The 25,003-nt window shown below is 40.1% G+C and overlaps 1 protein-coding gene across 1 annotated transcript in view; it reads left to right on the top strand.

Moving 5' to 3' along the window:
- The window catches only part of MCTP1 (multiple C2 and transmembrane domain containing 1), a 500,289-nt gene that overhangs the window by 325,771 nt on the left and 149,515 nt on the right, over positions 1–25,003 (top strand). Inside the window, exons 12-16 of the mRNA XM_090038277.1 lie at positions 18,567–18,669; positions 20,832–20,934; positions 21,260–21,361; positions 21,718–21,792; positions 24,590–24,709. Coding sequence (XP_089894403.1) covers positions 18,567–18,669; positions 20,832–20,934; positions 21,260–21,361; positions 21,718–21,792; positions 24,590–24,709 — 503 coding nt within the window. The remainder of the gene's footprint in view (positions 1–18,566; positions 18,670–20,831; positions 20,935–21,259; positions 21,362–21,717; positions 21,793–24,589; positions 24,710–25,003) is intronic.

Here is a 25,003-nt window from a genome sequence, read left to right as displayed (position 1 = left end):
TCCTGTAATGCTTCTGTATAAAGTAATATGATATAAATATTTTTTTTTTCTTTAGAGATGTAACAGGGCAAAAAAATGCTGAAACTGATCATCCAGTTTGTGAAACACAAAATAACAGATTCTTTTTTTGGAGGAGCTTGGAGAAACACTTCTTAAGATTCTTTGCTCTGCTTTGACCTTATAATCCAATGTGGTCTGAACAGAGAGAGAGAGATTAAGTTATTCAGGGGCAATGGGATGATTCAGTCTCTGACCTGGTTCAGTCTTTGACTTTTCTTGATCCTCATGTCATTTCTGCACAAGATTTTGGAAATGCATTTGATTCAATTAAAGATGTACAGAACTACTGAAACTATTTTAAGACACTGTACATTTTGAATGACTGTCAGTTATCAACGGGAATAAACACCTGCTATATTGCCATCCTAGGTGCTCTAAATATTGTGTCTGTCCACCAGGAATAGCTAGAACAATTATTTGTACTAAATAAGTATTTTTAAAGAAGGCTGTATATTTCAGAGATTATACAAATTTTTGGACCACTATGTTTGCTATAATGTTGAAAAAAAGGGAAATGATTTATTAAGTGCTCTGACATGTATCTATTTTTGTAGGGACCTTTAGAACCACTTGAGTGGCCTGCCTTCAGATTACAATTTGAATTTGAATAGATGTTTAGAAATAACTGTTAATGAAAGGACTTATTTGGTGATTGATTTGTTTTTTGATTCTTCATATTATGATCAAGCCTTTTCTGTCATAATAAAGTGTTTGTAGATGCTATGTAGGACCTGCTCCTCCCACCCTTACTCAAGTGAGTAATCCTTATTTATGGGAGGAGACCAACTGACATCAACAATATTATATGTGATTAAGATTTGCTTATATGAATCAAAATTGTGGGGGATGCTTTACATTTTATTTATTTATCTATTTATTATTTGGCATAATTTTTTCTGAGTTAACCTTATGGTATTTTATCCCAAGTCTAAGCAACAACATAAATACCTAAACAGTATCTGTGAGATTTGCTCCCTAGCCTGTAGGTTGAGAATTTCATTTTTAATATAATTTTTAATATAAAGTAATGTCAAAATATATTAGCTTAGGCTGAATAGTTTAAAAACTCCGTAATATTCCATCATTAAGCATAAGCACAGAAAGGAAAAGACTGCTGTAATCTTTTAAGTAGCCATCAATCTTGCTACAGTTACAAAGAATTTTTTCCTTTCAAAATGTAAAATTTTTTCTTTTGTTACCATACATTCATTGAGAAGCATTGTAATACTGTATTAACTCTGTGTGAATAAAGAGCAATTGAGACTCCCTTTGAATGAGTGAGTAAAAAGCACAAATTACTTTTTAATGAAACCCTCAATTCTTTTCCTTTCCACAAAAAGCCTATAGCCTTGTTCAGCTGAATACTACTACAGTAGGTCACTTCAGTTAAGCCTCTAATAAACTGTTGATAGTTGAGGGTAGTTTTTTCTTCCATCTCAATAGGCCAGTGTTGGACAGTGCACTTCAAATCATTAAGGTTAATACAGATTAAAAAAAGAGATTAACTGTGGTGGTTAAGGCCTCAGTTTACAACTCCCACACATACACATGCATTGAACAAGAGACAAGGGGTGGATTGAAATTTCAGTTAAATTGTGGGCAGGCTTTTACAGCCTGAGAAAGTGGGCGCAACAGTTTTGAAAATTGGTCACTGTTAAAGTCTCCTCTAACTGGGTTTGAGAAGTATTAAGAAATACTACTCAATCCAGCCACTTACAAGAACACCCATTAAGGGCATAATCTTTTGAGGGATTGAGCATTTTCCTAGCAGCCAAACTTGACTTCAGTAAGAATAGAAAGTACTGACCACTTTGTAGGGTCAGTCGGCAAAAGAACTGGCATACTGTAATGCCCCTGCAACCAGGAGAAGCACATAAGAACGCGTCTCGAACAAGGTCATGCAATTCTTTCTGTAGGTCAAAAATAGTAGGCTTCTACCAGTATGAACTTTTATTCTGTTAGGAGGTGCGATGGGGCAAACAACCATGCTTGAAAGGTTTTCATGGAAACACTGTATTTTTGGAATTCAGGTATGAAAAAGTGCAGCAGGACAAGAGAGGCTGCTCATTTTTTTATTTTCTTCCGGAGATGCTTCAGTTTACATCCTTATTAAGCATTAACTGTTCAGTACTAGATTGTTTTATTTTTTTCCCCACAAGTCCTCAGCAAAACAGGAAAAGTTATCTTTTCCCTTCCTTCTGCATTCCCCCTAGCTTGCTTGGGGTTCCTTATGAAGGGATTGTAGCCTTCAGAGAGACTAGGGGCTTGTGAAGCATTGCTACAGACTGGTACAATAAAGCTTTGACCAGTGAGAAATATACATACTAGCAAATTGTTTAAAGGTAGTGTATAATATATTCATCATCAGAGTTAACCTCTCAAATTAACATGTTTTCTTTGCGTTTGAACCAGACAAATTTTAGAAAGAAACACAGATCCTTTTAAAATGAAATGTAGCATCAGTTATAGCAGTAGTCAGAAAAATTGTGTTTTGCTTCCTGCAACAGTTATGTATATAGAAGGCTTATAAAGCTCTAGTTCTCTGGTGAAATCAGCTAGTTTAATAGATGGTGTTTGCTAATCCTTTATTAAGACAGACATGTTCATACTTTTCTTTAGAAAATCTGCCTTATTGATAGCAGATTATTTAAGGAAGAAAATGGTGAAAAAAAGATATGCCACAGTTTTTATCAACTTCACTGAGAGTCTTATTATCTTAAGAAGTAACAGTTAGCAACTCATATTCATTAGTAGGGCTAAATCTAAGCTCTATTTGACAGCCTGCCTAGAAAACAGTTTGTTTTGCTGTCTGTGGGCTTTAATTAAGATGTGCTCAATTCTAGTCCCCTTGCTCTCCACCCCCCCACACCCCCATCCCGCTTGCTGTGTCACAGACCGGCGATCAGACGCTTTCAGATGGTCCAGCCCATGACTTTGACCTTCTGCGCAGTCCAGCGTTCCCTGGGGAACCGTTCAGCTCATGAGGTCTGATTTCACACTTCCAGGATGCCTCGGCTCTCTTAACAATGACAGGGAGACAAAGCCCTTTAGAGCAGGCCGCATGGGGACTTGTTTAAATTGGAAACTAGAGAGGAGTCAAGGAACAAGGTTACGGGCTACAGAATAGTGCTTTTAATAAAGAGCTCACAGCTCTGGTTCAGCTCAAAGAGGGCTACCTCTGTACAATTAATTGAGACATTTATCTGGAGCATCTTAGGCCTCTACTTTCTCACAGAATTATGTGATAAATATCAGCGAAGAGGCAAATGAGATATGCATGAAATGAATTTTTAACACTTTGATGACTGTGTCTCTAGTCGTCATTAGAAGTAAATTTACTTGTATTTATGGCCTCATTATCAGTTGATTGTTTGTACTTTTTAGGGTTCTGAGTTTTCTGCACAGGACTTTGTATAAAAGGCATATTTGATTAAAGGCTTCATGACATTTGGATTTAGTATCCTACATATGTTAGATTTCATGCTGTCACCTCTTGGGGAACAGAAAGTAAATGCAGCTCAAGAGAGAGGAAATTTTTTTTTCTTTGAAAGTTTATGTGAGAGACTCGTTCCTGGTAAATTCTTGTTAAAGTATTGATAAGTTTAATTGGAAGTATGGTAAGATGGGTAATATTTTCAGATGCAGATGAAGATGGGTTTACATCTGTTAACTTCTAGGACCTGAGTTTTAAAAACAACCTTTGGCTTTGTTCCCGAGATGCTAGCAATATTTTTCTTGCATATACACAACCATACATTTCCATATAGAAACAGAAGGCTCTTAATACAAAAATTCATAGTGTTTATTTGAGTCTCCTTTAGAAGTATGGTTCCAGATGTAATTTGTACCATCCAGGAGCAGGATGTCTAGTCCCGATATAAATGTGAGTTAATTTCACGAAATGAAAAAGAATACAAAATAGTATTTGGGGGAGAAGTGATAAAACTTCAGCGGGCCATATTTTTATTCACTGAAAGGTTTAGTCCAGATTATGAACTAAATGTCCACAAAATTTCATTTTTAAAAAGAAGGGTGTTGTTTTTAATAAGTAAAAAGCAGGGAAACGACGCTTTCTTTCATTAGTGAATGAGTGCAATGGTTAGAATTAGATTTGGTAAACATATTTGTGGTTGTCAGATTGGGAATTTCTGCAAGTGGCTTGTAGCATTAGGTTAAATGTAGTTGTTGCATTGAACATCCTTGCCAGAGAGCTTGAATATGCATGCAAACTTTATGCATAATAAGTCATCACAACACTACTGTAAGACAGGTATTATAATATCCGTTTCACAGATGGAAAACTTAGAAAGGTTAACTGACTCAGTTAAGGCCACAGAACAAGTCATTGTCAAAGCCAGCATTAGAACATAGGCATCTTTTGGTCTTGGTTTTGTGCTTAATCCATTAGATAAGGCGGTGTCCCATTCTATTGAGCCATTCCTCAGTGCGGCCATAGGTCATACTGCCTGCTCAGCTCCAGGCAGCTGGCTCTTAGGGGGTCTGCAACAATGTTAGTGACATTTAAAGACTGCCTGAGTAGCACTGCCCCCCACAGCCATGGACTGGCTGTCACTCTGTTCCAAATGGAAGGGATTTTTGGCTCTAGTTTTCATAGATCCACAATGGCTAGCCATAGATACCAGTAGGGGAGGACCATAAAAGCACAGGATATTTTCAAAAACAAAAGACAAACTTGGTACCTTCACAACTGAATTAAAATTATGAAACGATATTTGTGAAGTCAAGGGTTGTGGTTTGTATTTTTAAGGTAGAATTGAAATTATATTTCACATTTATTATTCCTCAAAATAGTGTTGTCACTGCCTCAGGCTTCCAAGAATCAGGTCTGTTAAGGTCAGGAGAAGGCTGAAAAGGAGCAACTGTCTGTATAATTTGAACAGTACAAAAATGTGATCAGCTTATGTTTAGTTTTGGAGAGAAGCTGGTGCTCAAGTTCTAGCTTAATTACAATGTAGAGAACTCTAGGGGAAAAAATTCTGGAGTATAATGTGGTATTATCAGTTCATACAGATTTATAGTCTGTTAGATCCCATGGAAGTGATGACTGTAGGCTCAATTCTAGTTTACTGTGATATATTGTTTTTCTGGATGAACACCACCTTTTTTTTGTTTTACTATTTTTTGAATGAGATTGGGAGCTTGTATATAAATTAGGAAGGTATTCCAGGAGTATAAGGTAGTATAGCAAAAGGCACTGAGATATAGACTGAGCAAGGGCAAAGAGGAAAGATCATTTCAAATTATTTTAAATTAGTATTATTTAAATTAGCATTTATTTCTCTTCTTTTAGGATTCTTTAGGATCAAATAAGAGTCTAGATACAGCATGAAGTGCAGCAGACACCCATGTTAATTTTGTGCATCCTCATTAAAAGCACCATTCATGTAGCTTTCATGGACTGGTTCATAGTACCAGTCCTTTCTTGCTATGAAATCTGCACCACTGCTAAACTGGAAGTATCTGTATGGACTCTTGTATTCATGGCTTGGAGCAGTTGGCATAATGGAGTTAAGATATTTCAGCATTACTAGGTTCTGCAGCAGAAAATTGAGACGATCTGAGTACCAATGTTAAATCCAGTTCTCAGCTTCTGGGCTACTTACTATGTAGCCAGGAACTGAGACGGTTAGAGGAGGGGCCTTCAGGACTTTTGGGCATGATGGTACTGCTCTGTAGCCATGGGTCATAAAAATCATGGAACCCAGCAGCCCACCAGAAAACCAAGAAAGGTTTAAAAGTTTGTTAAATCTAAGATGTCTCAGATCTGAAATATTTGGGTGTAATGAACCAGTGTTCTCTAACAAAATTATGTCATGTTGGAATAACTCTTACCAGCTCTCACTTGGATGTCTGAATGAGATGCATCCTAGTAAGTTTGTGTCTGTTCAGAAGTCTCTCATCTGTGTCTGCTTCTCTTCCAGAGACCTAAGGAAGACCTATGATACTTGAAAGCTTGTCTATGTCTATCTCAACTATACAGTTGGTCCAATAAAAGATAATACTCCGTGAGAATTCTTGTCTCTCACATATTTCATGGACCATAGCAGCAACAGCATAATTTCATTTCTTAAAGGAGCTTGAGGAAAATATACTGTCAGTATTCCTGTAAACAAATAGGATGTAGAGACTCATGTTTTATTTTGTTTTTCATTGAAAATGCTTATTGTTGAGCAGTTTTCTTTCTTTTCTGTTGAGCAGAGGCTAGCCTGTGTGCCATAAGTGGCAAAGGCATCCTATGTATGTGGCACATGACAGACTGGGGAGGAAACAGGTGGCACAATAGCAGATAAGTTAGGGAATGGAAAACAGGAGCAGATGGGGAGGGAGCACAGGGCAGGAAACAAAAAGCCAACCTGTAGATCAGGCAAGGAGCACAGGGCAGGAGCAGAAATGGAGCAGCTGATCAAGTGTGAGGGGGAGAGGGGTAGTGATTGGAGTGGCACTTAGGAAGGGCGTGGGGCTAATTCATGGCATGCATGCCAAAAATGTTTGGCCCCAACTGTTTTAGTGCATCCTGAGAAGACAATAACCTTCCCTTTCTGCACGCCATGGAGATGGATTGTGAATTTGAACTCAGAATATGTTTCATTTCTTTTGCCAAAGGCTTACTAGTCTGTGTTTAATATTTCTGAATAGAGAGTTGGGTAATAAATTAGGCAAAATCTCATAGAATCGTAGAATCAGTGAGTTGGAAGGGACCTAGACAGATCATCAAGTCCGACCCCCTGCCATGGGGAGGAAGGAGCACTGGGGGTGGGAGGGGTCATAAGACACCAGCCAGGTGCCTGTCCAGTCTCCTGTTGAAGATTTCCAGGGAAGGTGAGAGCACCACCTCTCTGGGAAGCCTATTCCAGGCTCTGGTCACCCTTACAGTGAAGTAGTTCTTCCTAATATCTAACCTAAACCTATCCTCCCTCAGCTTGTGGCCATTGTTCCTAGTGACTCCAAGGGGGATCCTGGTGAACAGACTTTCCTCGAGTCCCTGTTGGTGGCCCCTGATAAGGTTGTAGGCAGTCACAAGATCCCCCCTCAGTCTCCTCTTGTGGAGACTGAAGAGATTCAGGTCCCTCAGCCTCTCCTAATAGGGCTGGCCATGGAGGCCCATGCCACGGAGGCCCATCTCTCTGGTTGCTGTAACTGTTTAGCTCTTTCACGATCAAAACAATGCTATAAAATTAGACTAGACAAAAGAAATAGATTTGAGCCAATAGTAACATATTTATTCTCAGTGGGTGTGTCTACATGTCATCCTATAGCAATGTAGTGATACGCTATGGCAAAGTATGGTGTGCTATGGCAATGTAGCAGTTTTGTGGGTCTATAGGTGATCGCCAGCTATGTCGCAGTAGTGGCGCACTCCCCAAATATAGCATGCTGCTATGGCAATGTAGTGGGGAAATCTAAGTATACGTCGCCTGTGCAGTGCAGTAATCACCAGTGCCGTGCCGTGATTTAGTACTTCCAAAAGGTAGTACTAAAAAACGGCACCGTAGCAACATCACTATATGGTGACGTGTGGACGCACCCAGACTGCATTTAATAGCTTTGGGTGATGTATGTTGGATAGCAGGCAACCACATTCTTGTATTTATTTATATGGTGCCATAAGAATTCAGTGTTTGGAAAGAAGGCCAAGCATTTTAAAGTTCTGCTCTATGATCTTGCAGTATAAAGACTAGAGTGATACTATTAATAACAATAGAATGTGATTTAAAGAACATAAGATGGTACAAAAGGAAGATACAATGTTTATAAATTGAAGTCTCCATAAATATTATTTTTTTATAATTTTTTTTTTATGAGAGAGTGGGAGCTTACATAGAATTTACAAAAGCACTCCTGGACCATAAGGCAACATAGAAAAAGGCACTGGACTGTTGACTGAGGAAAGGAGAAATTATTTAAATTATCACATTATTCATAATTATAAATTTAAATTATCACATTATTTTAAATATGTACTGTTTAAATTAGCATTTTATTTCTGTCCTGCTAGGATTTCTTAGGGTCAAATAAGTAAGAGTCCAAAATACCATGAGATTTAACAACAACAGAAAAATCTAATACGATCTGCTTTGCCTCATGCTGAGGTTTTTCTGCAGGTGCCACTGCTGTCTAATTGATTTCAGTTACTGGGAAGGTGAACTTTTTTGGTTTTATTGCCTACTTGTCTTATAAATGCCTTCAAATGCTACCAGGTATAATACTTAATACTCTGTTTAGTCCCATTTAGATGAATAGGATTACTTATAGCAGGAAGTATTACTTTCAGTAATATTTGGAGCAGCCTATTAGAGTGAAAGCTTCTTAAGCAGCTTGCTTTTTGTTTCTTGTATATCGCTAAGCACACATTTAGTATTTAACAGCTTATACATTATAATAATAATACATCATAATAATTACTTGATCTGTGTGCCTTTGATGGCATCTTAATTTTAGCTGATGACAACAGTTATATCATAGGCAGGACTGGAGCCTGAAAAATTTGGAACATACTTTTAGGGCTTGGAAAGGGAGTCATCTATAAATTTGTGGGAAAGCAAATTTATACTGTGTAGAAAATTTGGCTTAGTTTTCAAAAAGAGCTGTTATCTTGCTGGAAAATGCCACGGTCCATTGGTTAAACAGAAGTTATTTGAGGTTGTTCAAAATATAAGTTATGCTATGTTTGGATACCATAGTACTGAGCACAGTTTACAAGCCTAAACAAACAGATTTCTAAATGTTTCTTGCTCTCAGTATAGTGAAATTCATTTGTTCTTCTGATGCTGCTTCAGTGAAGTAGGCCATATTATGCTTATATACAGAAATGGTGAATAATTCTTTCCCCAAAGTGGTAATAATGTAAAGTTACTGTTTCTTAGGTCTCTAGAACCAAAGAGGTGGTGAATGAACATGTGATCCACCAAGTAATTGTGTCACTGGTCTTGACTGGCCGTTCTGCTTACTGTCCATTTATTTAGGATTGACAGTGTTGATTTCCAACTTTAATTAAGCCTAGTTCATGCCCTTACCTTTGGGCTAGGGGTAAACATTCTAGATGGTGGCCTGAGTATGAATTGATTTGATCTTTGCATCTTAGTCTAACCTGGCTAGGTTGAACCAGTTTGTAACCATACAGACATTCCCTCCGGACTGAAAAAATCCAGGCACATGCCTGCAGTGGCATGGGCTAGAACTGGAGGGTGCTAGAGCAGCCCTCCCTTCCTTTCCACAAGGCTTAACTGAGAGGGGGCAGGGCCAGGCCCTGGCAGAATGCTCTGATTAGGGCGGGGTTCCCCCTTCCCCCCTTGGTAACAGAGCATTATCAGTTCTGTTATCAGCGTTTAGCACCCCATCAGAAAACAAAGCCTCGCTCATTAGTTCAAGCTTTTCTTAAACAGTTTTTTCCAAAAGGAAAAGGGACATTATCAGCTGACTGTTGATTAGCTCTAAAAAGCCCTAAGCAGACACTGTCCTGTCTGCCTTACACAGATACCTCTCAGCATTAACTAGCATACTACATGCTGGCTATGGTCCATGCTGTGGAAGACAGAAGGAATGGATCCCTGCTTAACCAGTGGGTGTGCGGGAGGAGGGGAACATGGGGAAGCCAGGCAGACCCTGCTGTGCCTGCAGGTCTCTGCTGGAGCTCCAGCCAGGGAGCAGAGGGGAGAGGCCTGCCCGGTCCAGAGGGCATGCCGGGAAGTCTTATTTAACTTTAACCAGGAAGGGGTCTGGGACAGACATTGCATAAACCATTTTGACCAAAATCAGTTAAATCTGATACTACATTCAACCAGGTTTATCTTAAACCAGTTTCAGCCATTTTCAAAAGGGTTTATGTGCACTGAATGTCTGTTCTGTTACAAGTTTAAACCAGTTTCTGATCACTTAAATTGGTTTATGTGTAATGTCTGTCCCTAGCCTTGGACACTGCACAATGGAAGAGAATGAATGAGGTACTACTTGCAGGGTAAATCATAATATGAAGGAGGTATAACTAAACCTTCTAAATTTGCTGTCAGATCTTGCTTCTGCTTCAGTTTCTCTTCAGGTTTAGTCAGCCAGTGGTTTCCAGAACTCCCAGCTTCTGACAGTTTGCAATAGTGACCCGCTGACTAAATAAAAACAAAAACTCCATAGTATAAATCAAAGTCTCCAAACAAACACAAACCTTCCAGCACTGTCCTTCAGCTGGATATAGCATTATCAAGTCTTGCTCATAGCAGGTAGCAGTGTCAGTCTGTCAGTTCTCACTTAATAGCAATCTCTGCACCTGTCCCCGAGGTGACAGCCTAGGAAAAGTCAACAACATGCTCCAATATGAGTTCTCAGCTGGGATTATTCTAAATGACTGGACCATTTGTAATCCAGAAGTGCTCCACCTCTTCCTAAGGTGTCGTCTTAAACTTCCAGTCCTCCTGACTGTTCTTTACATGTTTCCATGGCTTTATGCAGGTTCTGTATATGCAAATTTGCTCTTATCCAATGACCCTTTTATACCCAAAATACATCATATGCAAAGTAAATACATTCTTATGCAATCGGCAGCAGGTAAATCTGTGCGGGGAGGGAAAATGGCTGTAGGCAGATCGATGCCCTAGCAGTGATGGAGGAAGGGAGCAGGGCACAGGCAGGAGCAGGGGCTGGCATGAGTGGGGCCTCGATCTGCTCCCCCATCGGTGTTTAGGAAGGGAGTGGGGCTGGGGCACAGGCAGGTGCTGCACAGCCAGGGTGGGGCACAGGACAGGGGGGTGCAGCTCTTGCTGCTACGGGCTGGGGCTGGGCCCCAGCCCCACTCCCTCCATCACCACTGGTAGGGGGGCAGCCCTGGGGCTGGGCTCTTTCCGGTGGGAGGGGGTTGGCCCGCACTACACTCAGAGTAGGTGGTGGCAGTAATGGGAGGGGGATCGGGCTATTATGGCGAATTTTGGGGTGGCTGCAGCCACCCCCCATTAGCCCCCCTCCCAGCACTGCTGCTGCCTGTCCTAGCTTTTGGGCACGGGCCAGGGGGCTCAGTTCCTGCTGCTGTGGGCTGGGACTGGGGGCCGCACCAGGCTCTTCCCAGCGGGGACTGGGCTGCGTTTGAGGTGGGTGGCAGCACTGGGAAGGGGGTTATAGAGGGACTGTAGCCACCCCACAATTCACCATAGCTCCCCAGCCCCCCCTCCCAGGGCCACCACTGCCCACTCTGAGTGCAGCATGACCCAGCCCCTACTGGGAAGAGCCCAGCACAGCCCCAGCCCACAGTGGCAGCCTGTAGTAGCAGGAGCTGCACCCTCCCCTGTCCCGTGCCATGCCCCAGCTGTGCAGCACCTGCCTTTGCCCTTGCCCCAGACCTATTCTCTCCCTCACCACCATTTTTTCATGCAGGTCAGCTCTTATTCATGTAATCATTACTTACCTATTTCCTCTACCTTGGCTTCCAAGCTAAGGCAGTTACAGAGGTAGCTGAGCACCAGTCCCATTAAATGACTTGCTCACTCTCTTATGAGATTAATTCTGCAGATTATCAGATCAGGTATAAGGGCACTATCATAGCACAAATATATACTTATTTAAATATACTTATGGAGGAAGGTGATAGGCTGATTATTTATCTTCTGTGTGGAATCTTTCTTTTAGAACAGGGCTGTCTAAACTGGTAGTCTGTGAACTGCATGCAGCTTGCAAAGAGTGAAGTTGCATCCCCTAGGCTCCTGTTCAGCTGCTGCTGCTCCCCTATGGCTCTGGCTGTAGCAGCAGATGAGGGCTCTGAGGGTAGGCATATAGTAGACACACAGTGCAGCAGTACATGGGGCAGGGGTGCCTGTACAAGCATATGGTTTAGCAGCCAAGGGACCCACTGCAGGCCAGATAGAATCAGTTGACTGGCCAGATTTGCCCAACATGTGGACCAAGGACCAAGGCTTTGACTTGGTGCAGCCAGTGTGCCATGCAGATTCTCTGGTGCAGGCCATGGGGCATGTGGGCCCTGGCTACTTGGAAATCAAACAGCCATGTTTTTGGAATAAATCATTTTTCCAAAGTGGATATTTACCAGCTAGCTTATGGTTCCTGTTACTTATAGAGGAAAAATAAGGGCAAACAGAACCCAGAGAGACAAAAACGGGGCTAGCTTAAAGAGATAGGCAGCCAGAGCCCATGAATGGGAAGTGTCTATTGCTGAGAAGAGTAACCTGGGTGAGCAGCAAGAAGCCTAATGCAATGCTGACAGATTCCTGGTGGTGTCTTGTGTAGGAGACAAGGTCTGCTTCTACAGCAATGATGAGCAATTATGCAGGAGGTCACTGGGGAGATGCCAATTGATCCTATCTAGCCCCAGGTCCAGGTGGGCAGGTGGTGGGGTCCCCATGAAGACCAGCCCAGGACTTCTGTGGCAGGGTATGCTCAGCCAGAAAGCTGGGATGGGGTTGTGGGTGGGGAGGGAGCAGCATCTGGGAGCGGGTCAGGTGGGCAGGGTCAGGATTGCAGGGTGGTGACAGTGCAGGGCTATCACAGGAACCAGTGCCCATTGTAGGGACATGTACAGACTAGATCACAGCTATGCTGCAGGCCCCAGCCCTGAATTGTAACTACCCCATGATCTCAACACTGACCCACTTGTGGATGCCACTCCCCACTTGCCTACAGCCCCATCCCATCTGCCTGGCCAGTCTCTCAAAGTGCATCATGGAGACCCCATCCACCTACCTGCTTTGCCTCTCACCCCTGGCAATGGGTGCAGGGTGGGTAGGCTAGGGTACCCAGGCAGTGGGTCCAGGTCTGGTGGCAGTGGCAGAGATGCTGACAGTAGCAGCCAGAAGTGTGAGACGGCAGAGCAAACCACCACCACAGGGGCTGCTGGGAAGTTAAGTCCAGCTGCCACACTACCCCTACCCTGCAACTGTGCTGCCTGATTTCATGGACTACAGCTCCTGGTGTGCCTGAGAGCCATGCATGGGGATAGGGCAGGCCGCTTCTGTGCCTGGCAGCACCTCCATGCCTGAGGATGGTGGGATCAGCTGCATGTGGCATGGCCTAGGCTGCTCCCCAGCACTTGGGCTGGGCAGGGTCAAGGGACCCACTGCAGGCCAGACAGAATCATTTAGCTGGCCAGATTTGGCCAACAGGCCCTATTTTGCCCATCCCTGTGCAATAGGCTACCTTGAAGGCCAGTAAGCAAAGTGTATTAAAAGACACCTGCGGACAGGAAGCCACCCATCTGGAAGGGCAGCAGGGCTCTGGTAGAGCTTGAACCTAAGCAGTCAATCTGGCCCTAAAGGCTGAAGAGAAAGGAGCTCTGTGGTAAGATGTCTGCTGATGAGTGCCTGATTGTCATCCTGCTGTCCCTAAGAGTTATCAGTAAGGAACTGAGGACTGCAGGGGATTAGACTCAGTTTGGATGGGGATTTCAGAGGATAGCAGTATGGTTATAGAGTGAAGTTATAGCCAATTCACTTATGTTTTGGGTTTGGGACTGTAGGAGAGATCAGAAAATCCTAGTAGTGCCAGCACAGGAGGTTTGAGTCTGATAGGGGCTCAAGCTGGTTGATTGTTACACCTGCAAGGCATGGGCATAGGTACAGAGGTGGTTGGAGACCATGATTAACTCATAAGGCAATGCATGCCCTTAGGGGGCCAAGAGGGCCTACCTAGCAGAAGGGATTGATTGAGAGCAGTGGGGTCTAAGAGGTATCCATGGGTAAGAGTATAGGCTAAAAGCCCTTGGGCAGCCTCCCTTTCCAGTTTTGTTAATAAGACCAAGGCATGGCAGGTGAGAGCAAAGGGAGGGACCTTAGGGCAGAGCAGGAGCCAAGTCACCACCAGGGGGCGTGAGGGCCATTCCTGGGACACCAGTCCTGTTACAGGATATAACAGTGATAGCAAGTGTCGTACCATATTTGCAGCCCTGTTGTAAAGTGTCATTGCTTTCTCTTAATGCAAAGTCAAAAGTATTCTTAAATTTGTTTATTTTATGGTTTATTTTCGAGGAGGTTAAAGAAGTTGAATTTAAGTGACAGAGAATGAGAAGTTGAAGTGATTTTAATATAGAAGCACACATAATATGAGTGTTATAGACAAATATTCACCATGATGGATATTGCTTATTACTTGGTGGTCTTGACCAGTTTTAGTCATCATATACATCTCCAAGTATCTATATTTAAATAGTGAATATCGAAGTATTCAGAAAATAAAATTCTGTCCTCGTAATTTCAGGTGGTCAGCTAATTAACTTATTGTTTCCAAAACTTTTTTATTCATTGTAAAAGGCATTAGGGCAGTTCTGCAAGAACATTTCTCTGTATATAATCAATTCACAGAAATTATTTACAAATGTAAGAGAATATCACTGAGTATCCTATAACAAAGCAGATAAAACAATATCACCCTGGTTACCTTGTACATTTGTAGTGTTTGTAATTGTGATCATCTCTTTGTTTGAAATGTGAGCCATCAGTATCTAACTTCTGTTTAGGTGTGGTATGTGGCAGCTAAGCACTCTAAAACTCTGAAGGTAGCATCCATCTCTGATGGTTATTTAATTCATCCTTTTTTCAAGATTAATAGAGAAGATCTGATGATATTCAGCTTTCAGGGGAACATAAACATCCACTGTGACTGTAATTCACAATGTGTTTAAAACAATTATTCTTTATCATTAAAGTTAATAATATGCACATTAACCTCTGAGGTAGTCTGAATCAATATTACAGTTTGGAAGATGTGACCCTTGGACAGCTTTGTCTAAATATTGATTTCATTGTCATTTGTATAAGGTATGAAACAAATTACATGCTTACTAATATCATTAATGTAGCCCCATTGAGCTACTGAATTTATGGGTTCTTATAATACATGACATTGCATTAGAGAAATATTGAAGACATTGTGAAATACAATTGCTTAGTTTGCTAGATTTGATTATGGGGAGCCAATACCGACATTCAATAACTTTCAAATACTTTGCTGCCTGTGGGTAGACCAGAAACAAGGTTAAGCCACTCTAGAATATGCTGTTTACTTGTTGTTAACTTTAACAAGGCAGACTTCCTTCAGATTATGGCAGTAACAAATTATTTTAAAGCTTAGTACTCGTGTATTTATATCCTTAAATTTAGATGCAGATTCTATGCATGCTTTCACACCATGATAAACGCACAAGGTTTGTTGGGTAAATCTGACATCTTTTGTCAGACCAACTAAAATAGTTGGAAAAATTCTTTTCTGAAAGCTTTCAGGTCCAAACACCCTTCTTTAGGCAGAAGGAGCATCCGCAGTTGCTCTTCCTGGAAGATCCAGAAAGAATCTCTCAGCAAGCAAGAATAAGGGGAGAAAGAGACACAAGTGTCCATAACTATAACTATTTTTTCCATACTTTTGAAGAGGATAAACTCCTCGGTCTACTGCATCATTTTGACTTCCCATGATTAATTAGTGAAACAAAGTAGTGTCTGCTAACAAAGTAAATTCCAAGTAAATTCTAACACAGTACAGTGAAGATGATTTTAAAACTAATTCTGCTAGACTTGCATACATATTCTTCCTATTTAAGGGACTGTGTTTATCGTACATTTTTGAGAGGTGTTGGTTGCAGCCATGTTGGTCTAAGGATGTAGGCAGACAAGGTCTTTGGATAAATCTGAAATTTACTAATCTTCTTGGAAGATCCAGGAAGAGCACAAAACAACCGCAGATGCTCCCTCTGCTTGAAGAAGGCTGTCTGTATCCAAAAGCTTGCAAAGGAGACTTTTTCCAACTATTTTAGTTGGTCTAATAAAAGACATCAAATTTACCCAGAGAACCTTGTCTCCCTACATCGCTAGACCAATACAGCTACAACCAACACTGTTGAAACATATATGATAAACACAGGCACTTAAAGAGAAGGTATACGTATGTAAGTCAACCAGAATTGGTCTTAAAATTATAATCACTGTGCTGTGTTGGAATTTACCTGCAATTTACTTTGTTAGCAGCCGCTGCTTTGTTTAACTAATTAATCATGGGAAGTTAAAATGATGCAGTAGACCGAGGAGTTTATCCTCTTCAAAAGTATGGAAAAAATAGATACAGTTTATGGACACTTGTGTCTCTTTCTCCCCAGTAATTCAAACCTTTATTCTTACTTGCTAGGAGATTCTTTCTAATAAAATATCAGCTAAATAATTTGATTCTTACTATGCCTACCTTTCCTCCTCCAAGATCTTCTTCATCCAGTAATCTTTCTGCAGTTTCTGGGAATCCAGGGTTCAACAGTATTCTATTTTCCATATGTAATCTCTGGGCAGTTTCATGTGCAAACAGGAACTCAACTACGAGCTCCATGTGGATGACTCACAAATCTACTTCTTTACTCCAGACATGTCTACACTAAAATCTTGGCCTCTCTCTAACATTTCCTTTAACCACCCAACAAAGGTCTTGATTCCTCCCTTTCTTCCCCCCCCCCCCATCTGCATTGTCAAGCACTATGGACAACACCATCATCTTGTCTGTCACTTTGGCCTGTAACTGAGGCTATCTTCAACTCTCTCGATCCTCAATATCTAAGCTACGTCTGATTCCTGAAAATTCTTTCTGCACTTCATCTGGAATGACATAAATAGGACTTCCCTATTTATTTGTACAGCTAAAACTGTGTAGGTTTTTTCCTGCTTTCTTTAGCCTTGGCAACTGTCGTCTTTCCCTACCCATATGCAATCCAGAATAATGCTACAAAGATCATTTTCCTATGCTCTCCTGTCGCATTTTTGCCTTGGCTGCTTCTTTTTTTTAATCTCATAAAACATAATCTGTGTGTCCTCACTTTCAAGTCCCTTTATAGCCTATGCATTAACTCTTATTTATTGAACCTCACCGCAGATCAACTCAGGATGCTAAACTTCACGTAACATGAATTATGTCCCATACGTTAAAGCCAGGCTTTCCAACTAGTGACCTGTGGTGGGGGAGAGGAAGGGGTTAAGTTGAAGTTTGCTGCTCCTCTTATTGCTCCAACAGCAACAATAGCCCCAGGGTTCCTTTTCCTTCCTCTGGCTGTCACTTCCTGCCTGTACCCTAGCTGATGGAGGCAGGAGCAGAAGGGAGTCTGGTGCTGTGCAGATGCTCAGTGTAAATGTAGGCAGGGTGCCCACGTGAGTACACAATGCAGTGGTGGGGGCATCCACATCGACTCACATGGACTGGGGGGCCCATGGCTCACCCTGGTGCAGCCTACATGGCATGCAGTCCTCACTGGTGCTGCACTTGAAAAGTGGTCAGCCCTGTGTTAAAGTTTCAAGCAAGAATCTTCATGCTTTTTTTCCCATCCCACCTCTCACATTTGGTAGGAGCTTCTTGTACACATCTTCACTGTGTCTCCAATCAAATCCTTCTATATGGTCTGTTCCCAGTATTCTGCCCAGGCCACTGCTTCTGGTGTCAGTGTTGCCAGACCTTGTGGGGTGCATTGTGGTGCTACAGGGCATCTCAGGAGATGATCCATGGTTTGCTTCTCTTGACAAACACATTGGTCAGTTGTGGAGGGTCTCCCTAATTTCATGAGAAAATTGCATCTGTTGAGACCCACTCTCAACCTGTTCAGGCTCTGCCGTGCATGCCATTTGTAGTGGGAGCCAGATGCTAACTCCCCACTGCAGGCAATTTCTCACTGGCTCCATTCAGCAGCTTTGTTGCCTGGTTTCTTCCATTCTTTTTGCCAGAAGGTAGTTCTGGCTGATTCTGGTGATTTGGTCAATGGTGTGGTAGAAGACAAAAAGCTATTTCTTGATGAGAGATGACAGTGTACTCGTTGATGTAAACATATGAAAAGCCATTTTCTTGTTTATCTCCAAGTCACTTAACCTTTCCTTTACCAGGCTACTTGAAAAAAATTACAACACTTAGGCTGCTGATGCACTGACACTACTGCCTACCATATAATCTTTATTGTGTCATTGATTCTTTGTGTACTTCCATCTGGCCATATCCAACCGTGATCTGTTATCTTATATTTGGATTGTAGGTTCTTTGAAGTAGGGACCATTGTTTTGGTTTTTGTTTTGTGCGGAGTTTAACACATTGGCATCCCTATCCATGAAAGGACTTCTAGGTACTGTGTTAATGCAAATAATAAAGAGTAATATGTTTACTATGCATCAAAATTTTATAAGGATCTAATCGTTACTGGAAAACTATTAACTGCACAGCATACCAAGTCCTCTCAGTTCATCCTGGGAATGTTCACAGGCTTGCAGGGTTTTTGCAGTTTGCGATTAGAAAAGTAGTAGATTTTGTCCTTGCATTCCCAGTCGGCCTGGTAGTTTTATGAATTTTCAGTACAGAACAATTATAGACTGTAAAACCAGAAGGGACCGTTGTGATCATTTAGTCTGATATTGTATATAAGACAGGCCAGTAGACTTCCCTGCCTGAAATCTTGTTTGAACCAGACACACAGGTGGATCTTTTGGAAATAAATCCAATCTTGATTTACTTTTGCCAGCTCATGGCTTTTGTTCCAAATTTTCTCTTTATAGGTAAAAGTGACCCATTTTGTGTAGTTGAGTTGAACAATGACAGACTGCTGACACATACAGTCTACAAGAATCTCAACCCTGAATGGAACAAAGTCTTCACATTGTAAGTTTTTGGTATTTTAACTTTCAAAAATCAAAATTACCTACCAGAGAAATAGTTGTGAAATACTCTTATTTTTAAAGCTAAATAGCTGAATTCCTTTTCAGTGGAATTAAGAAAAATTGAAAATGCTTTCAGATAAGTGAAAACTAGATCACTTTGTTAAAAAGAGGAGGTCCGTTCCTGTGAGAGAATAGTTGTGGAGTACAGAGTATTCCTAACTCCCACTAGCTTTGGTGAAAGTTGAAAGAGCTCATCTCAGAGGATTTGGTCCTAGATTTTTGGAAATGAGGAAACATGTTGATGCTAATGATCATTATGAAACATAATAAATATCTTAATGAATACCACTAGTTCAGTGTATGTGAGAAGGAAATAAACCAGAAGCATCTTTTTTCAGGAAGAGCTTCTTGCTGATTTTCATTTTTTTTAAATCTGTTTCTCTGATTTGACAAATGACCTTGTTACAATACTATTTGATATTATAATTATGCAATGGTGCTATTGGATAAAAGGCAATCTGCAACATTCAGTTTAGAAGTGGCACAGTTGTTATATTTTTCTGTAGTTTTGAAAATAATAAAAGGTTCCAACAAATGCAAAGAAGAATACTTCTTCCAGGAATGAATTGTCACCTTATTTCTTTGTTTTAGTTTTTTTCTTTCACACATATATATAATATGGAAGAAAGAAACTTTATATATATCTCCCTGATTGCAGTGTGATACTGACGAGGAGAAAATTGATCAACTTCAGATTTCTTTGCTGCTGATATCTACAATCAGCTTACAAACTTAGTAGAAGCTTAAGCTTTCTGTGAGTTTCACTTTGGCAAAAATGAGAATATTAAGTATTGTGTTCGGTCTCAGAATGACCTTTGAGTCAATTTTTTCTATCTAAGAAATTGTCTGTCCTATGTTTTGCCACCTATACTATAGAATCTATGCAGCATAACTCTCGTTTCTCTGAGATGGGGCCTCAGTAATTCATTCAGAACAAAAGAAAAATGCTGCAGCAATTGTAATTCTCATTAGCTTTCTCACATAGTTCTCATTTATGTATCTGCACAAACATGCAAAATTCTTCATTAATTTATTGTTAATTATCTGCTAAGAGAATCAGTGACTAATCAGCCTGTGTTACTTGACCAGGGTCTCTGAATAAAGGCTCACATATTTTTGTAAGGAACAAAAGACTTATCAGAAAGAAAATAGAAAAAATTAGTAAGATCTTCAAGGGAAGGTTTTACCTCTTGCAGTATGTATATGCATGTGTTAATCGTTTTGGTTATTCTTAAATTGGTTAATGGACTTTGTCCTAAAATTCAGCTTCACATATATCTATGTTTTAGTCAAGTGCTATTGTTTTCCTTTAATTCATGTTTTCTCAGCAAGGAATTTGATCAAATAATAAGTTTGGTCAAATGATTTTTGTTTCTTTTCCCTTAACCAAATAAATAAATATTTAAATAAATAAATATATAAAAATAAATATATAAATAACTATTCCATAAGATTTTACAATATATAACGTCACTTGCTATGCACAGTGATGAACTGTTTAATATTTAAAAGTAGGTGAAAAATGTAATAAGGTTTGCACGTCTCTTTCTAAATTCATTTTTAGTGTGGCTATTGAATATTTTGAATTAAGCTACAGTTTTGGAAGTGGAGAGCTCATTCTGACCCTAAGGACATAGTCAGCTACTTCATTTTTATTTTTATTTAGAGGGCTACAGATACCAAAGCATGTGGCATTTTAAATTACCACAAGGACAGTGGAATTTTCAGGTGTGGTCTTTTATGGCTATCAAACCTGATGTCTCCTTCTGTAAATCCCTCAGTACACCTTACCACTGGCTTTCATTGCAACTTGTGTAGCGCCTATACCAGGTACAAGATTTAAAGGAACACTCTTTTAAAAAATTTACAGTAGTGTAAGGTGCTGCAGATACTACAACTGCAGTGTTGCCTCTGAAGTAACCAATCTCTGCTTTTGGTTGTATTTAACGACATCTTATTTACCCTAGTTTGTTTCCTGTTAGGCTTTCTAAAATACGTAAATATCTGCTTTTTGCTAACTTTTTATGCTTTTGTCCTTGTAACCATTGATGTAGGTGACTTTTTTTTTCTTCCTCTGTGTGTACTTTTTTTTTTCCTCTATAGCAATATTAAAGATATCCACTCAGTTCTGGAAGTGACAGTTTATGATGAAGATCGAGATCGGAGTGCTGACTTTCTGGGCAAAGTTGCTATACCGTTGCTGTCTGTAAGTTTCATTCACCTGACATACTGCTCTGTATTTTTCTTGCTCAAGGAAAAAAAAATCTCAGCTCTTTGTCTGTCATTTTTCAACCAAGGTCTGTAATAAGAACACTAAAATTTTAACATACTCAATTCACGGCCATGTTGAATCCCATGATAGTTAATTTTTCCTGACAGACTTGGTCCTGGTAATGAACAGGTACTTGTCAGAATTGCCACAGTTGTTTTGGGTTCTCTGTCAGTTTCAGCAGCTGGGGGTCAAAGGTCACTGAGGGAGTGTATTCAGTGGAGACCGTGAGACAGACGGCTGTCATGTCCTTTTCCCGCAGATTCAAAATGGTGAACAGAAAGCCTACGTCTTGAAAAACAAGCAGCTGACAGGGCCAACAAAGGGGGTCATCTATCTTGAAATAGATGTGATTTTTAATGCTGTAAGTCTTAACTTTAGCTTTTTTGTACTGCTAAAGAGTTCAGTTTCATGAAAGCTTTTGTTCCTGATTTGTAGAGAATTTCTGTCATTCCTCATTTTCTCTAAACCTTGATGTATACTACAGAATGCTCTTCTGCCACTGCCTGGCACACCCACTCTTTTTGTTACTGTGCTGCTGCTGCTGCTGCTTCTAGTGCTGCTAATGTAAGAAATAGAAGCTTGTGCCTGTATATACATTTATATTTTGTGGGCTTGGCAGCCATGTCTTTGGAACTTTTTAATTATTGCAAATTGAAGTATGTGTCATTACTAAGTATGAAATAAGCCCATAATATTGACACATATTTTGGTGTATAGGTGAAAGCCAGCATACGAACATTAATGCCCAAAGAACAGAAGTACATTGAAGAGGAAAACAGACTGTCTAAACAGGTAAAAAGTAAGAAAAGACTAATCTGTTTGGAAAGGCTTAAGGATCAGGTGTAAGCTGCTAAATATCTCCTATCAAACTGCTATGTGTGGAAAGAATTACATGTCAATTTTCTGTTAGCAAAAATGAATTCTGAGATTTAAGAATGGTCATGAACAACATACATTTTTTATTGTATCTATTCATTCTATACTGCAGTTTGATTTTTCATGAAATGTCTGAATGAGAACACAGTTGAAACAATTGGCGTGTCCACACGTATCAGGTTGTATACCACAGGTGGATGTAAGCTAAGTCTAGCATAAATTTTTGCTCTTGACCTTCACTTGAAAGAACTCCATTTTGTTGAGGTTAGGAGCATAGTATCAGCAGTCAGTTAGATTTTAAGTGTGTTATATGGTAATTAGAGACAAGTGAAACAAAATAGTTTATGACTTTTCAGTGCTATTTAGTTGTTATAGAAACAGACTATTATAATTGCTTTAAAAATGCATCTTGTGATATTTCCAGTTAATTTATATTTGGTAGAATTATTTGCAATCCATAGTTCTGTATTTTAGTTCTTGGGAGTGGAGTTGAGTTGTGGGAAGTTGCTTTTTTGGTGCTGTGCATGGTAGGAAAGGCAAAGTTTTTAAAGTATTTTTTTGTAGGAGCATATTGAGTTCAACTACTAATGAACCTTCATAAACCTTAATGTGATTTACATTATATACCACATGAACTAAGTATCCATTGTCCATTGTATTTTACAGAAGAGATTGCAAAAGGGCAAAATGCTATCTTTCTTCACTATTGTAGGGAAAGCAGTTTCTAGAGCTGCATTTTTTCACCGTTATTACAGCAAACAAACAAGAAGGCCTTTTATTCAAGACTTGCTGTTCTCCCTACTTTCATAACAGAAAATGATTGTTATTATTCTTGCTTGCAGATGGCAAAGGCAATAACTTTAAATACCCTCTTTTGGTTTTAGAATATTTGCTTACAGTACAGCTTATAAAAGAAAAAAACTGTTTAAAAATTAAAAAGAGAGAACTTCATTAATGATTGCTGTAGTAACATTTTAAAATATCCATGTTACCTGGTGATTGGTGGGTTCTTCTTTAAAAGTAAAGTGTTAATCCAATACTCAAATTAATTATGATGGCTACCTTAAGATAATAATGATGCCTAATATATCAGTAATTTAAAGTTTTCTCCCTGAATTGAAATCTTTTCCTCCCTGTAAATCAGTTTGTACAAATAAATATAAAGAATTCTTCTTGTTAAGGTTATAGTATTAAACCTTTAGAACTAATGGTAACTGAAAAGACCACTATCACAGTGTATAGCCAACAGGGAAAAAATGGATATATGAAGTATCTTCATAGATTTCATAGACATTAGGGCTGGAAGGGACCTTGGGAGATCATTGAGTCTTGATTTGTTTAGAGCAATAATTTGGTATTATTTGCCGATAATATCTCGCAACACACATTTACAAGGAAAGGCCAAGATTTTCAAACTGTTGAAGTCAGAGAGATACTGAATGTTAGTCATCCCTGACAAATCACACCACTTAGCTAAATATTGATGGCTGAGCCTAAATGTAGGTACACACTACTGAAAGCCTTGGTCATAGAATTTAATAAAATTCCAAAAGCCCAATAACTAAGTGATACATAAATCCTTGTGCATGATTTTTTTCATATTTTTAATACTCACCGTGAATTAGGATAAACGCAACAGTTTATATGTATTTCAGACTTATAAACATTAGAATTAAATTTAGCATGTGATAAATTGACTGCTGTATTCCTTTGCCCCTCCAATTTTCCAATACGTAGTAGTATTCTAAATCTACATCTAAACAATTTGGTGGATTTAACATGTCTGTGCTGCATTGAATCACCCTGGGGAACATCACCATAAAAAGCCCACACTGACCACCCACTTTTCTCCACATCCTAAACATCAACAGGATGTAGTTTAGCTACTGTTAGAGCAGTGGTGGGCATGCCCAGTGCTGCTGTTATAGCATGACTGACACTGAGAGTCTGGGTATGCTGTGGGCAGGGCATATGCCAGACAGCAGCTATGTGACATTTTTTTGGCACTTAAGCTAGGCACAGACATTCAAAAAGCCTGAGCCTGAATTGATTCAATCTTTGCAGGTTAGTCTAATCTGGCTAGGCTGAACCAGTTTGCAAGTGCACAGACATTCCCTCTGGACTGAGAAAATGCAGTGGCTCAGGCTAGAAGCCGAGGGTTGCTAGAGAACCCTCCTTTCCCTTCTATAGAGCTGAGCTGAGGGGGGGTCATGGCCAGGTCTTGGCAAGATACTCTGATTAGGGAGGGGCCCCCCCACCCTCGCTGCTCCTGACCAGGGAGGGAGCCAGAGGCAGTTGATAACACAGCATTTAGCACCCCATCAAGAAGTAAACCAGTTTACTGAACTCAGTTAAGTCTGCTACTACATTCAACCAAGTTTATCTCGAGCCACTTTTAGCCATTTTAAAGCTGGTCTATGTGCACTGAACATCTGTTCTGTTACAGGTTTAAATCAGTTTCTGATCACTTAAACTGGTTTATGTGTATGTCTGTCCTTAGCCTTAATGTTTTTAGAGCTGGAGCAAGTGCAGAAGGCATATTTTCATGGCCTCATTCATAATCACAGTCCAACTTGGTATGGAGATGGCCACTCTTTCAATTTTACTAACTTGCTTTAACCCAAGGGAGTGTGAATATATTCTAAGCTGTCTTGATAGTGTGAAGTTGTGTGAGGTCTTGTTTTTTCTGATAATATTTTCATCTTTCCCACAGCTGCTCCTAAGAAACTTCATCCGCATGAAGCGTTGTGTCATGGTACTTATAAATGCTGCCTACTATGTAAACAGTTGCTTTGACTGGGATTCACCCCCAAGGAGTCTTGCTGCTTTTGTGGTATGATCATCTTGTAATATTTCTCATTATTTTTGCTCAAAGTCGTTTGTTTGGCTGGATATAATGTTCCTGTTATCATCCAGTCTTCAGAATGGCTGTATGGCCTTGGCTTTCCTCCAGGCTGAAACAACCTGTTTTTTATATGTACTTTTTATTTAAATTCTAAAAACAGAATTAAGTTTAAAAGTTCATGGATGCAAGAAAGAAAAATTTTGCCTGGTGGATACGTGTATAAATAAGATGGAACAAAACAGAATTTGCTAACAATTCATTTTTTCCTTGCACAAGTAGTTC

This window comes from Crocodylus siamensis, chromosome 3 (assembly GCF_052110815.1).
Source record: "Crocodylus siamensis isolate JL-2025a chromosome 3, ASM5211081v1, whole genome shotgun sequence".
In the NCBI taxonomy this organism is placed as follows: Eukaryota; Metazoa; Chordata; order Crocodylia; family Crocodylidae; genus Crocodylus; species Crocodylus siamensis.
The sequence above is the reverse complement of the archived record's forward strand: the minus strand, read 5'-3'. Positions and strand labels throughout refer to the sequence as shown.